The 12,927-nt window shown below is 37.1% G+C and overlaps 1 protein-coding gene and 1 non-coding gene across 4 annotated transcripts in view; both read right to left on the bottom strand.

Moving 5' to 3' along the window:
- Positions 1-12,927, bottom strand: part of HAUS6 (HAUS augmin like complex subunit 6) — a 42,656-nt gene that overhangs the window by 8,137 nt on the left and 21,592 nt on the right. For all 3 annotated transcript variants that reach the window (XR_009737973.1, XM_061425208.1, XM_061425209.1), the window contains 3 exons: positions 8,241-8,322; positions 1,741-1,807; positions 1,245-1,430 (listed from right to left, as the gene is read on the bottom strand). Coding sequence is in view for 2 of the 3 variants with exons in the window: in XM_061425208.1 (XP_061281192.1) it covers positions 1,245-1,430; positions 1,741-1,807; positions 8,241-8,322 (335 nt within the window). In the remaining variant the exon portion in view is untranslated. The remainder of the gene's footprint in view (positions 1-1,244; positions 1,431-1,740; positions 1,808-8,240; positions 8,323-12,927) is intronic.
- LOC133253538 (small Cajal body-specific RNA 8) lies at positions 1,889-2,022 on the bottom strand. The gene has a single exon (XR_009738327.1). It is a non-coding gene; the product is annotated as a small Cajal body-specific RNA 8 (non-coding RNA).

Here is a 12,927-nt window from a genome sequence, read left to right as displayed (position 1 = left end):
AAAAGAGATGGCTTCTCAGAATTCTAACACTAAATATTCCTTGTCATAAACACCACTATTGTTGTTGTTTAGTCACTAAGTTGTGTCTGATTCATTTGCAACCCCACGGACTGTAGCCCACCAGGCTCTTCTATCCGTGGGATTTCCTGAGCAAGAATACTGGAGTGGGTTGTCATTTTCTTCTTCAGAGGATCTTCCCAATCCAGAGATTGAACCCAAGTTTCCTGCATCAGGAGGCAGATTCTTTACCACTGAGACACCAGGGAAGCCCTGTCATAAACACTATTAGAATTAATTTCACTTTTCAGAGCTTTATGAGATGTTAGGACTCTCCTCTTCCATCCCTTCTCATACCACTGCTACTATCAATTCTTTTAGCCAAAAATGTGCCTTTCCTCCCATATCAGGAAAGAAAAAAAGAATGACTAACCATCTTTTCTTTAGTACAGAGTCAATCAGCTAATACAGAGAAACAAAAAATTTTAGAGATTTAAAAATACTTAAGAGACCATGAAACAATGAATGAATCAATATGCACTAAACCAAAATTTTCTTTCAGTTGCTCAGGAATGTAAAACAGCTGATATACTTTCTGGCTGTTTATCCAAATTCAAACAATGGGAAATATGTAATAAAAATAACATTAAAGAATAGCCTAGCCATTTAATTTATGTAAACTGAGTTCTAATACTCAGCATTAGTAGTAGTATACGGTCACTTACCAGTGAAAAGTAGAAAAGTATTAGGAACAGAGCTGGTTAAGAAAACCAAGATCATAAACAATCATGCATTTATTCACTTCTGAAATATTTAAAAAGCAGGACAAAACTTTTGCTTAGTGATAATATATATTATATAGCCTTTGTTCTAAAATTCAAAAACAGAGGAAGCTCAGCTAAGAAATAGATAACAGAGTATTTTAATAAAGTATAATGATTGGGTGTTATCTATCCAACAATTTATATAATGATTAATTCAAAAATATTATACATGTATTATTTTTACACTCTTGGATAGTTATAGAATGGGACATGGGTTCTAAACCATGGATGTAATCTTAAGTAAGTTTACTTCATTATATCTTTCCTACTTTAGGGGAGGATAAACTTTGCTTTTTTTATTATCTGTGACCTCCTTTCCAAAAATACCCTAGTTAATCAATAATTAACTATACTTCACTTATAACCCCAACACCATCAAGAAAATAACATATTTCAGTATACTTATTACAATATTTTTCTAACCTCTTCTACCAGATGATCTTGCTCCTTCTGGAATGGATTGCTCTTTTTAGCTGGCAGAGACCCTCCACATGCACTACTATCTGTATTCTTTGCAATATTTGATGATGAAGAGTCTTCTACATTAAATTCTGGTGTTTTCTTAGGAACTGTTTCATTTTTCTCTCTAAGAGTTATCAACTTCGTGTCCTGAAAAAGATAGATGTATAATGTTAAAAACTTAATAATGGTACCTGATCTTTATTAGAGGTTCTAGAGTTATCATGAACCTATAAAAAGTTGTTAACATTACTATAAAAACTATGTTCACTGACACAATTTAAAAATCCCAATATTCCCATTTAGAAGTAGTAAAAAATATATAAATAGGAGTGGTACATAATGTTCACAAACAGGGAAGTGTGAAAACAAATTTAATTTGAGATATCAACAAAAGTAAAGAATATTTTATCATAAATAATTATGGTCAGAATTAATTTTAAATTGTTTTAAAACGTACCTTTTCAAGTAATGTAACAATGTCTCCACCTAATGGTGGAACTGGCTGTAACGGGAAAGAAGCAGGGCTAAAAGGAAAAATATTATTAAATCCAAGTTATGAATAAGAAAGAATTCCATTCACTTGATATATCTAAATATTGTAAAGAAACTGTCTGCCCCGTATCTGTCCGTTACGATTTCTCTCAATTCGTCCCGGTCATCAAAAGGCAGTGTATTATTCTAGGGAGGTATAGTGACAATTAGAGCAGTACTTCAGCCCAATTTGTGTATCAGCCTCCCAAATTTGAATATTTTCCTTACCCACTATGTATTTTAAGTCAACAGCATTTTTTACACAGGTTAGATGACTTGATGAACACTCAGAAACTTGAGTACAGGGTAAAAACAAATTCAGTTAACTAATAATAATCACATTATTGCCAGAAGATTCCGTGGAGAAGCAAACGGCAACCCACTCCAATACTCTTGCCTGGAAAATTCCATGGACTGAGCAGCCTGATAGGCTACAGTTCATGGGGTCGCAAAGAATCGGACACGACTGAGCGACTTCACTTTCACTTTCTTTCAGGCTTCAGATAACAGAAGCATTGTAGCAGCAACTGTAAGCTTCTTTGGATATTTCAGGTCCAAAAGCAATTTCTCTTACGCTGAATTTTTTATGGCCAATATATTATAGTAAAGTCATAAAACTTTAATTTGTGACATTCTACACTGTGCGCATGCTAAGTTACTTCAATTGGATCCAACTCTGTGACCCCGTGGACTGTAGCCCGCCAGGCTCCTCTATCCACGGGATTCTCCAGGCAAGAATACTGGAGTGGGTTGCCATGCCCTCCTCCAGGGGATCTTACCAACCCAGGGATCGAACCAGCATCTCTTGTCTCCTGCATTGGCAGGTGAGTTCTTTACCACCGAGCCACTTGGGAAGTCCTATTCTACACATTTTGGCTTGTCTCAGGTCAGATTTGGAGAAGGAAATGGCAAACCACTCCTGTATTCTTGCCTGGAGAATCCGATGGACGGAGGAACCTGACAGGTCATGGCTCATAGGGTTGCAGAGTCGGACACGACTGAAGCGACTAAGCATTCAAGCACGCATTCTACACATAGTGTTTCTTAATCTCTTAGATTCTCTTGCCCCTTTTGGTAAACATGAAAACCTTACACATCTTTTCACTATTATTACAAAAGAGGGTATTAAATATTTTTTAAGCCTTCAAAGTAATGATAACTTTAATCATTTATCTTCATCTTGAAAGTGCTTTCAAATTCAATCACGGATTGGGTCTGCTCACTGACCAAAAGCCTCACAGGTAAAGTGAAAGGTAGGATTACCACTTTCAACATCAAGCATACCGATTTTTTCCTTTCTGTTCATAGAAAAGTACAAACAGCTTTGCAAATATTTTACATAACAGCAAATATTCTTTTCAAACTTTTTCAAATGTGCTCTTCTTGAAATCTACCTTCCAAACATAATTCAAAAATCACTGAAATTGCTCAAGCCTCAACTTTGTCTTGACAGGATATGATCTAGATATCTAGAGCAAAAGATGAATAATTACTACTTAGCGTGACTTCATCCAAATTCTTCACCAAACTTGACATGAAAATGATCAGAAAGCCCTTTAAAGCAGGGCCAGCAAGTTATGGACAAACACCACTAAGATGCCACCAAAAGACTAGTGAGCTCCTTAAGGACAAAGACTATGTCTTACCAAAGGCTATTCCCAAGTCCTAACAGTGCCTGGCACTTGGTAGTACCACACATATATGTAACTGATTAATGGATGGATTGATCAATGAATAATGCCACTTGAAGATGAGGTTCTATAGATGCCACCAAATTTTTCTATTTGAATCATTCTTGCAGAGTCTCATAAGAGAGAAAAATGAAACCACATTCTATACCTCTTCTCTCTCATTTAGGAAGTGGCAACATGCTGTTAGTCTTGCTAATATCTTGATTCATAAACTGAATTGAGCCCTGTGGCTCAGTCCTTACTCTCTACCCTCTTGCCATGCCAAAACTGAGGCCCAAGAAATCCAGATAAAAAGGGTACTGATCCTATTGTGGAAATTTACCCTAAAAACATTTCCAAAAGAAAAAAGACATGCTTTCTATAGTAAAATTTTAAGGAAAACCTAAAGTCTAAAAATAAAATATTACACAGCTATTTTAAGTGGTTATATAATGTTAAACACATACACAAACTTAAAAAATGTATTTATGCTATGATAATGCTGAGAAAATTTTGTATTTTAGAATACAAGACTATATTCATGCTTTGATTAGAACTAAAATTATAAGTCTAAAAAGTACTTGGGAAAGAATCTGAAAAGTGATTTGTTAGAAATTTTAGCTAGTTTTTAAAATTTTTCATTTGTTGTTGTTATTACAATATGTCTACAACTAACACAGAAATAATTAAAGAAGAAGGAAATAATAAAATGAGATTAGAATTCAATTTCTAAGTCTAAGGATGTTTATTTGGAATGCATGCAATATCACACTGCCCTATCTTTGAAATGCAATAAAGGAGAAACTCTAGAGTGTAAAGGTCTAGAAGAACTGCATCACCACCACTAGAAATATCATGGAACCCTCCTTTCCAGAAACCACTGCAAAGAAAGGTACTATGCACAGTGTGCAGCAAAGGCATCACCAATTGAATTCTGATTGTAGGTATAGTGAAGCCTTCATCACTCTGATCAAAACCAAGCCAGGAGATTTATGGAGAAGACTCCTTATATTTTAGTACTTGTGAAAAGTCAAACAACACACTTACTCTAAAAACTACATTCATTTCATGTTTTTTAACTGAATAGCTTAACCATTTTCACATATGAATTTCCCAATTAACTACAGTGACACTGATGTAAGATGATGCCTCTATAAATATTTAGTGTAACAGCTGTACAATATGCCAAAAAGGGGTATTTCTTTAAGTGCAATCTACCCACATTACACATGAAACATTGTATTACAAAATACTTTTTTAATAAACAATTCTGAGAATAAATTTTACTTCTACATCTCAGTAATTCAACTCTTCACCTCTCTTCTACTCTTCTATTAAGCAGTAATAAATTTTCATTTCCCATTAAGCATTTATCCTTCATCACCAAAAGCCTTCCTCTACCTTCTTTTAATATCCCAACCTATAAGTAAAATTAAGTATCAAAAGACAGTTAAAAGCTCCAGGAGCTTGAAAGACGATAAATGAGGAACTGAAATTATTTAAAACAACTTTTTCCAATTTTAAGAGAATTCTATTTGAATTAAATTTTTAAGGGCTAAGTGTCTGGCTCCTGTAGAATTCTGATAGTATATCTTAGTACAAAATTCTACCTCAAGAAAGAATCTTAAGGTTCATGTTGTTCAAAAACAAAATCAGATTTGTGAATTAATCTACTAACTCCATTAATTTTTAGTCCAGCAAGAGATGTTAATCAAAATTAATTTGTTCTCTCAAGAAAAGACATGAAAAAATAACTGAGACTGGGAGCACCAACTATTTCCCTCTAAGAGGCATGCTTTAAGAACAACTGTGATAAGAGGGTAAAATTAGCAAGCCCAATAACTTTAGTTTCTTCAATACCACGTCCTCACTGAATATTTCCTTATATTTCTTTAGGTACTTAGAAAATCAACATCACATCCATATCTAAAAACAAAAATAAAATTCTTTCACAAGTAGTCCAGGTCCGTCTATGAACAGAAAATTACTGCAGAGCAAACTGCCAATAGCATAATTTCACATTTAAGTTTTGACTCTGGTTATGGTGTTTTTTGATCTGTGGTGGTGAAGACTCTTGAGAGTCCCTTGCATGGCAAGGAGATCAAACCAGTCAATCCTAAAGGAAATCAGTCCTGAATATTCACTGGAAGGACTGATGCAGAAGCTGAAACTCCAGTACTTTGGCCACCTGATGCAAAGAACTGAAAAGACCCTGATGCTTGGAAAGATTGAAGGCAGGAGGAGAAGGGGACAACAGAGGATGAGATGGCTGGATGGCATCACCAATTCGATGGACACGAGTTTGAGCAAGTTCCGGGGGTTGGTGATGGACAGGGAAACCTGGCATGCTGCAGTCCATGGGGTCACAAAGAGTCAGACACGACTGCACGACTGAACTGAACTCAATGGTGTTTTAGTTTATTATAACTTACTAAGAGCAGTGGCCACAGGACTGGAAAAGGTCAGTTTTCATTCCAACCCCAAAGAAAGGCAATGCCAAAGAATGCTCAAACTACCGCACAATTGCACTCATTTCCCACGCTAGTAAAGTAATGCTCAAAATTCTCCAAGCCAGGCTTCAGCAATACGTGAACCAAGAACTTCCAGATATTCAAGCTGGTTTTACAAAAGGCAGAGAAACCAGAGATCAAATTGCCAACATCTGCTGGATCATGGAAAAAGCAAAAGAGTTCCAGAAAAACATCTATTTCTGCTTTACTGACTATGCCAAAGCCTTTGACTGTGTGGATCACAATAAACTGTGGAAAATTCTCAAAGAGATGGGCATACCAGACCACCTGACCTACCTCTTGAGAAACCTATATGCAGGTCAGGAAGCAACATGGAACTGGACATGGAACAACAGACTGGTTCCAAATAGGAAAAGGAGTACGTCAAGGCTGTATATTGTCACCCTGCTTATTTAACTTATATGCAGAATACATCATGAGAAACACTGGGCTGGAAGAAGCACAAGCTGGAATCAAGATTGCCGGGAGAAATATCAATAACCTTAGATATGCAGATGACACCACCCTTATGGCAGAAAGTGAAGAGGAACTAAAAGGCCTCTTGATGAAAGTAAAAGAGGAGAGTGAAAAAGTTGGCTTAAAGCTCAACATTCAGAAAATGAAGATCATGGCATCTGGTCCCATCACTTCATGGGAAATAGATGGGGAAACAGTGGAAACAGTGTCAGACTTTATTTTTGGGCTCAAAAATCACTGCAGATGGTGACTGCAGCCATGAAATTAAAAGACGCTTACTCCTTGGAAGGAAAGTTATGACCAACCTAGATAGCATATTCAAAAGCAGAGCCATTACTTTGCCAACAAAGGTCTGTCTAGTCAAGGCTATGGTTTTTCCAGTGGTCATGTATGGATGCGAGAGTTGGACTGTGAAGAAAGCTGAGTGCCGAAGAATTGATGCTTTTGAACTATGGTGTTGGAAAAGACTCTTGAGAATCCCTTGAACTGCAAGGAGATCCAACCAGTCCATTTTAAAGGAGATAAGCCCTGGGTGTTCTTTGGAAGAAATGATGCTAAAGCTGAAACTCTTGGCCACCTCATGAAAAGAGTTGACTCACTGGAAAAGACTCTGATGCTGGGAGGGATTGGGCGCAGGAGGAAAAGGGGATGACAGAGGATGAGATGGCTGGATGGCATCACCAACTCAATGGACGTGAGTTTGAGTGAACTCCAGGAGATGGTGATGGACAGGGAGGCCTGGCATGCTGCAATTCATGGGGTCGCAAAGAGTCAGACACGACTGAGCGACTGAACTGAACTGAAGAGCATACAAAATGCAGGAGGCTTGAAGTCACTTAAAATTTAGAATCTTAGTTTTAGAATTATTCTAAGTATTTTGTTTCCATACCTGTGCCTCATTAACATGGGGAAAGTGAACTAAAAGACACCTATTTAAATCAAATGGTAATCAAAAAAACAATAAAAAAGAATCTGTCTAGCATGTCTGTGTTTGACTGCTAGTTAATAATGTTTATTAAAGGAGAAACATATACACATTTAGAGATTTTTGCTTTTATAATCTAACGTCAGTTTATTTAAGGGCCAAAATAGAATAATACAGAAAAAAAGGCAATAAATAAAATAAGACTACTACTAGTTAGTTACAATAAACTAACTAGGTTCAGCTTAATCATGCTAAACTTGGGGATTAGATTGAATCAGAAGTCTTCACTCCAAAAAAATTTTTAAGCATAGAACTCTTTTTATCAAATGGCATATAAAACCCCAATATACAATACAGATAAAAGTAAGCTGCTCAGGTTGAAATGGCAAAGGATAGAACAGCCATAGACTAAGTCTGACTCATCCACAGCATCAGAGGGAGCTGCAGAACACAGACTGAAAACCACCATCTAGGTAATTTCAGAAGTCCCTAAACACTTGGATTTAGTCAACAGTCAACAAGTGATTTCAAAGTTCACAGACACAAAAATGCAAAAATTCCCAAACTTGTATTAGATAATTCTCATATGTATCTTTCTCTTCAAAAATTAGGTAATCCCCCTGAGTCTTAACATTCAGATAAGAATGAAGAGGAGAAAATGCCCATGCATCAGAAATGTTGAATCTTTCCAGAAAAGGGGGGTCCACAGTGGGAAAACACCATCTGATTAAGAGAAAAAAGTTATAAGCTATCCCATACTAGAGAAGCTTGAAAACTGACTGAAGATGGAACTAAAATTAATGAAGAGGAAAAATAATCAATACGAAAATCAAATCTGTTTTACCTGTTGGGTGGATCAGATTTAGTTTCCAGTGTACCACTTGCTCTTCTGCAATTATTTTCCTGGATATGTTGCTTAGGTGTAACTAAAGGAATAGAAAAATTAATTACTCTTTAATTATGCTTGTACATTCTAATATTTAGAGCTCTCTTGAAGTTCTCAACAGAAGAAAATAAAAAATAATATAAATGCTAATAGGAAAAGATAATTATTCAATTATTAACTATAAAGTAATACACATGACAGTGATGGAGAATCTGTACAATAGGCTCTTCTAAAAAGACAGCTCACACAAAGTTTCCCCAAAAGGGACAATCCACAATTCCCTAGTATTATATATAGCCATGTTTCATGTTTAAGTACATAGACAATGCACTTACCAAATAAACCAGCCAAAAAGTTGTAGTACTTAGCGTATTTTAACCCAGCATCTACAACATCAACTGCTATGTATTTATTCTTCAACATACCATTTAATAATTATGTCACTGCAGTACTAACAATGGGGAAAAATTTTAAAATGGAGACCTGCCTTCAAGAAATCAGTATAGGAGAGACTATTGATAAGAAAAGCATTATGACATATTGTTACAGTATTATAATACAAGTACACACAGAATGCAAGAAGGCAGAAAGGCACCTGGTCCAGAGTAGGGAACATGAAGAAGCCAAGTACTAGGAGAATAAGGTGCACATTTGGTGTGCCAGGGCATAGCATATATCTAGTGAAGCAGCATAACAGGAAATAAAATTGAAGGAACTCATGGCTACATTTCAGAGGATATTCCAGGAGCTCCTCTTCTTTCAACATGTTTGATTCTGAAAGATTATTTATACATGTCCAAAGTGTTACTATATAAGAAACCAATGTGTATTGTAAAGTTTTCTTTTAATTCATCATAATGCCACCTTTTAACATTTTCAATAACCTACTAATGATGATGTAGTTTCTGTTATTTATAAAACATTCCAGGGCTTCCCTAGTGGTTCAGCGGTTAACAATCTGCCTTCCAGTGCAGGGGACATTGGTTTGTTCCCTGGTCCAGGAAGATCCCACATGTCGTGAGGTAACTAAGCCTGTGTGCCACAACTACTAAGCCCACCCTCTAGAGCCCGTGAGCCACAACTGCTGAGACAATGTGCTACAGCCACTGAAACCCACGTGCCCTACGGCCTGTGCTACGCAACAAAGAGTAGCCCCTGTTCACTCCAACTGGAGAAAGCCAACAAAGCAACAAAGACCAAACACAGCCATAAATAAATAAATAGATAAATAGAAAACTCTTTTAAAAAATAAATAAATGGAAGTCTTAAAAGCAACCAGAGATCAAAAATTACCTACAAAGGAATGACAATTAGACTGACAGCAAATGTTTCAAAAAGAAGGCAGAAAGTAATGACGGCATATTATCAAAGTCTCAAGGAAAAATTTAGTCTTGATCTTGAATCCTATAACCAATCTATCATTCATTAAGTAAAGAAGACATTTCTCCAAAGAAGACATACAGATAGTCAACAGACACACGAAAAGATGCTCAACATTGCTAATTATTAGAGAAATGCAAATCAACACCACAATATCAACCTCACACTGGTTAGAATGGCTACCATAAAAAAATCTACAAATAATAAATGCTGGAGAGGATGTGGACACAAGGGAACTCTCCTACACAGGGGACTGTAAACTGGTGCAGCGACTATAGAAAACATATGGAGATTCCTTACAAATCTAAAAGCAAAACTACCATTTGATCCAGCAACTCCATTCCTGGATATATATGCAGAAAAAACAAAAACTCTAATTTGAAAAAACACATGCACCTCAATGTTCATAGCAGCACTATTTATAATAGTTAAGACATGGAAGCAAACCAAGTCTCCATCAACAGATTACTGGCTGAAGAAGTGGTATAAATGTGCATATATATGTATATGTGTGTGTGTGTGTGTGTGTGTGTGCATATATATACATATACATATATAAAGGGTATTTTGGGCTTCCCCAGTGGCTCAGCAGTAAAGGATCCGCCTGCAATGCAAGAGCTGCAGGAGACTCAGGTTCACACCCTGGGTGGGGAAGATCCCCTGGAGGAGGGCGTGGCAACCCACTCCAATATTCTTGCCTGGAGAATCCCATGGACAGAGGAGCCTGGCAGGCTACAATCCATAGCATCGCAAAGAGTCGGGCACAACTGAAGCAACATAGCACCCATGCAAACATAATGGATATTTATATGAATATTTCTGAGCCATAAAAGAGTAAAACATTGCCATTTCCACAACATGCATGGACTAAAGAATATTAGGTTTAGTGAAATTAGTCAGAGACAGACAAATACTATATGGTTCACTTATATGTGATTTCTAAAAAGTAATGGAAATTTTGTCTAACTCAATGAAACAATGAGCCATGCCGTGTAGGGCCACCCAAGACAGATGGCTCATGGTGGAGAGTTCTGACAAAACGTGGTCCACTGGAGAAGAGAATGCAAATCACTTCAGTACTCTTGCCTTGAGAACCTCATGAATAGTATGAAAAGGCAAAAAGATACGACACTGAAGGATGAACTCTGCAGATCAGTAGGCGCCCACAGAAGAGTGGAGAATAACACCAGAAAGAATGAAGAGACGGAGCCAAAGCAAAAACAACGCCCAGTTGTGGATGTGACTGGTGATGGAAGAAAAGTCCAATGCTGTAAAAAACAATATTGCATAGGAACCTGGAACGTTAGGTCCATGAATCAAGGTAAATTGGAAATGGTCAAACAGTAGATGGCAAGAGTAAACATCAACATTTTAGAAATCAGAGAACTAAAATGGACTGGAATGGGCGAATTTAACTTAGATGACCATTATATCTATTACTGTGGGCAAGAATCCCTTAGAAGAAATGGAGTAGCCATCATAGTCAATAAAAGTGTCCAAAATGCAGTCCTTGGGTGCACTCTCAAAAACCACAGAATGATCTCTGTTCATTTCCAAGGCAAACCATTCAATGTCACATTAATCCAAGTCTATGCCCCAACCAGTAATGCTGAAGAAGCTGAAGTTGAACAGTTTTATGAAGACCTACAAGACCTTCTAGAACTAACACCCAAAACAGATGTTCTTTTCATTATAGGGACTGGAATGCAAAATTAGTAAGTCAAGAGATACCTGGAATAACAGGCAAATTTGGCCTTAGAGTACAAAATGAAGCAGGGCAAAGGCTAACAGAGATTTGCCAAGAGAACGCACTAGTCACAGCAAACACCCTCTTCCACCAACACAAGAGACAACTCTACACATGAACATCACCAGATGGTCAATACCGAAATCAGATTCATTATATGCTTTGCAGCCAAAGATGAAGAAACTCTATACAGTCAGCAAAACCAAGACTGGGAGCTGACTGTAGCTCATATCATGAGCTCCTTATTGCCAAATTCAGACTGAAATTGAACAAAGTAGGGAAAACCACTAGACCATTCAGGTATGATCTAAATCAAATCCCTTACGATTATACAGTGGAAATGACAAATAGATTCAAGAGATTAGATCTGATAGAGTATCTGAAGAACTAAGGATAGATGTTTGTGACATTGTACAGGAGGCAGTGATAAAGACCATTCCCAAGAAAAAGAAATGCAATAAGGGAAAATGGTTGTCTGAGGAGGCCTTACAAATAGCTAAGAAAAGAAGAAAAGCTAAAGGCAAAGGAGAAAAGTAAAGTATAGCCATCTGAATGCAGAGTTCCAAAGAATAGCAAGGAGAGATAAGAAAGTCTTCCTCAGGGATCAATGCAAAGAAATAGAGGAAAACAATAGAATGGCAAAGACTAGACATTTCGTCAAGAAAATTAGAGATACCAAGGGAACATTTCATGCAAAGATGGGCTCAATAAAGGACAAAAATGGAATGGACCTAACAGAAGCAGAAGATATTAAGAAGTGACAAGAATACACAGAAGAACTGTACAAAAAAGATCTTCATGACCCAGATAACCACGATGGTGTGATCACTCACCTAGAGCCAGACATCCTGGAATGCGAAGTCAAGTGGGCCTTAGGAAACAACACTACGAACAAAGCTTGTGGAGGTGATGGAATTCCAGTTGAGCTATTTCAAATCCTGAAACATGATGCTGTTAAAGTGATGCATTCAATATGCCAGCAAAGTTGGTAAACTCAGCAGTGGCCACAGGACTGGAAAAGGTCAGTTTTCATTATAATCCCAAAGAAAGGCAATGCCAAAGAATGCTCAAACTACTGCACAATTGCACTCATCTCACACGCTAGTAAAGTAATCCTCAAAATTCTCCAAGCCAGGCTTCAGCAATACGTGAACCGTGAATTTCCAGATGTTCAAGCTGGACTTAGAAAAGGCAGGGGAACAAAAAAAAAAAAAAGAAAAGGCAGAGGAACCAGAGATAAAATTGCCAACATCCAATGAATCACAGAAAAAGCAAGAGAGTTCCAGAAAAACATCTATTTCTGCTTTATTGACTACACCAAAGGCTTTGACTGTGTGGATCACAACAAACTGTAGAAAATTCTTGAAGAGATGGGAATATCAGACCACCTGACCTGCCTCCTGAGAAATCTGTAATGCAGGTCAAGAAGCAAAAGTTAGAACAGGACATGAAACAACAGACTGGTTCAAAATTGCGAAAGAAGTATGTTAAGGCTGTATATTTTCACCCTGCTTATGT

The sequence above is a fragment of the Bos javanicus genome, chromosome 8 (genome assembly GCF_032452875.1).
Source record: "Bos javanicus breed banteng chromosome 8, ARS-OSU_banteng_1.0, whole genome shotgun sequence".
Classification (NCBI taxonomy): Eukaryota; Metazoa; Chordata; class Mammalia; order Artiodactyla; family Bovidae; genus Bos; species Bos javanicus.
The sequence above is the reverse complement of the archived record's forward strand: the minus strand, read 5'-3'. Positions and strand labels throughout refer to the sequence as shown.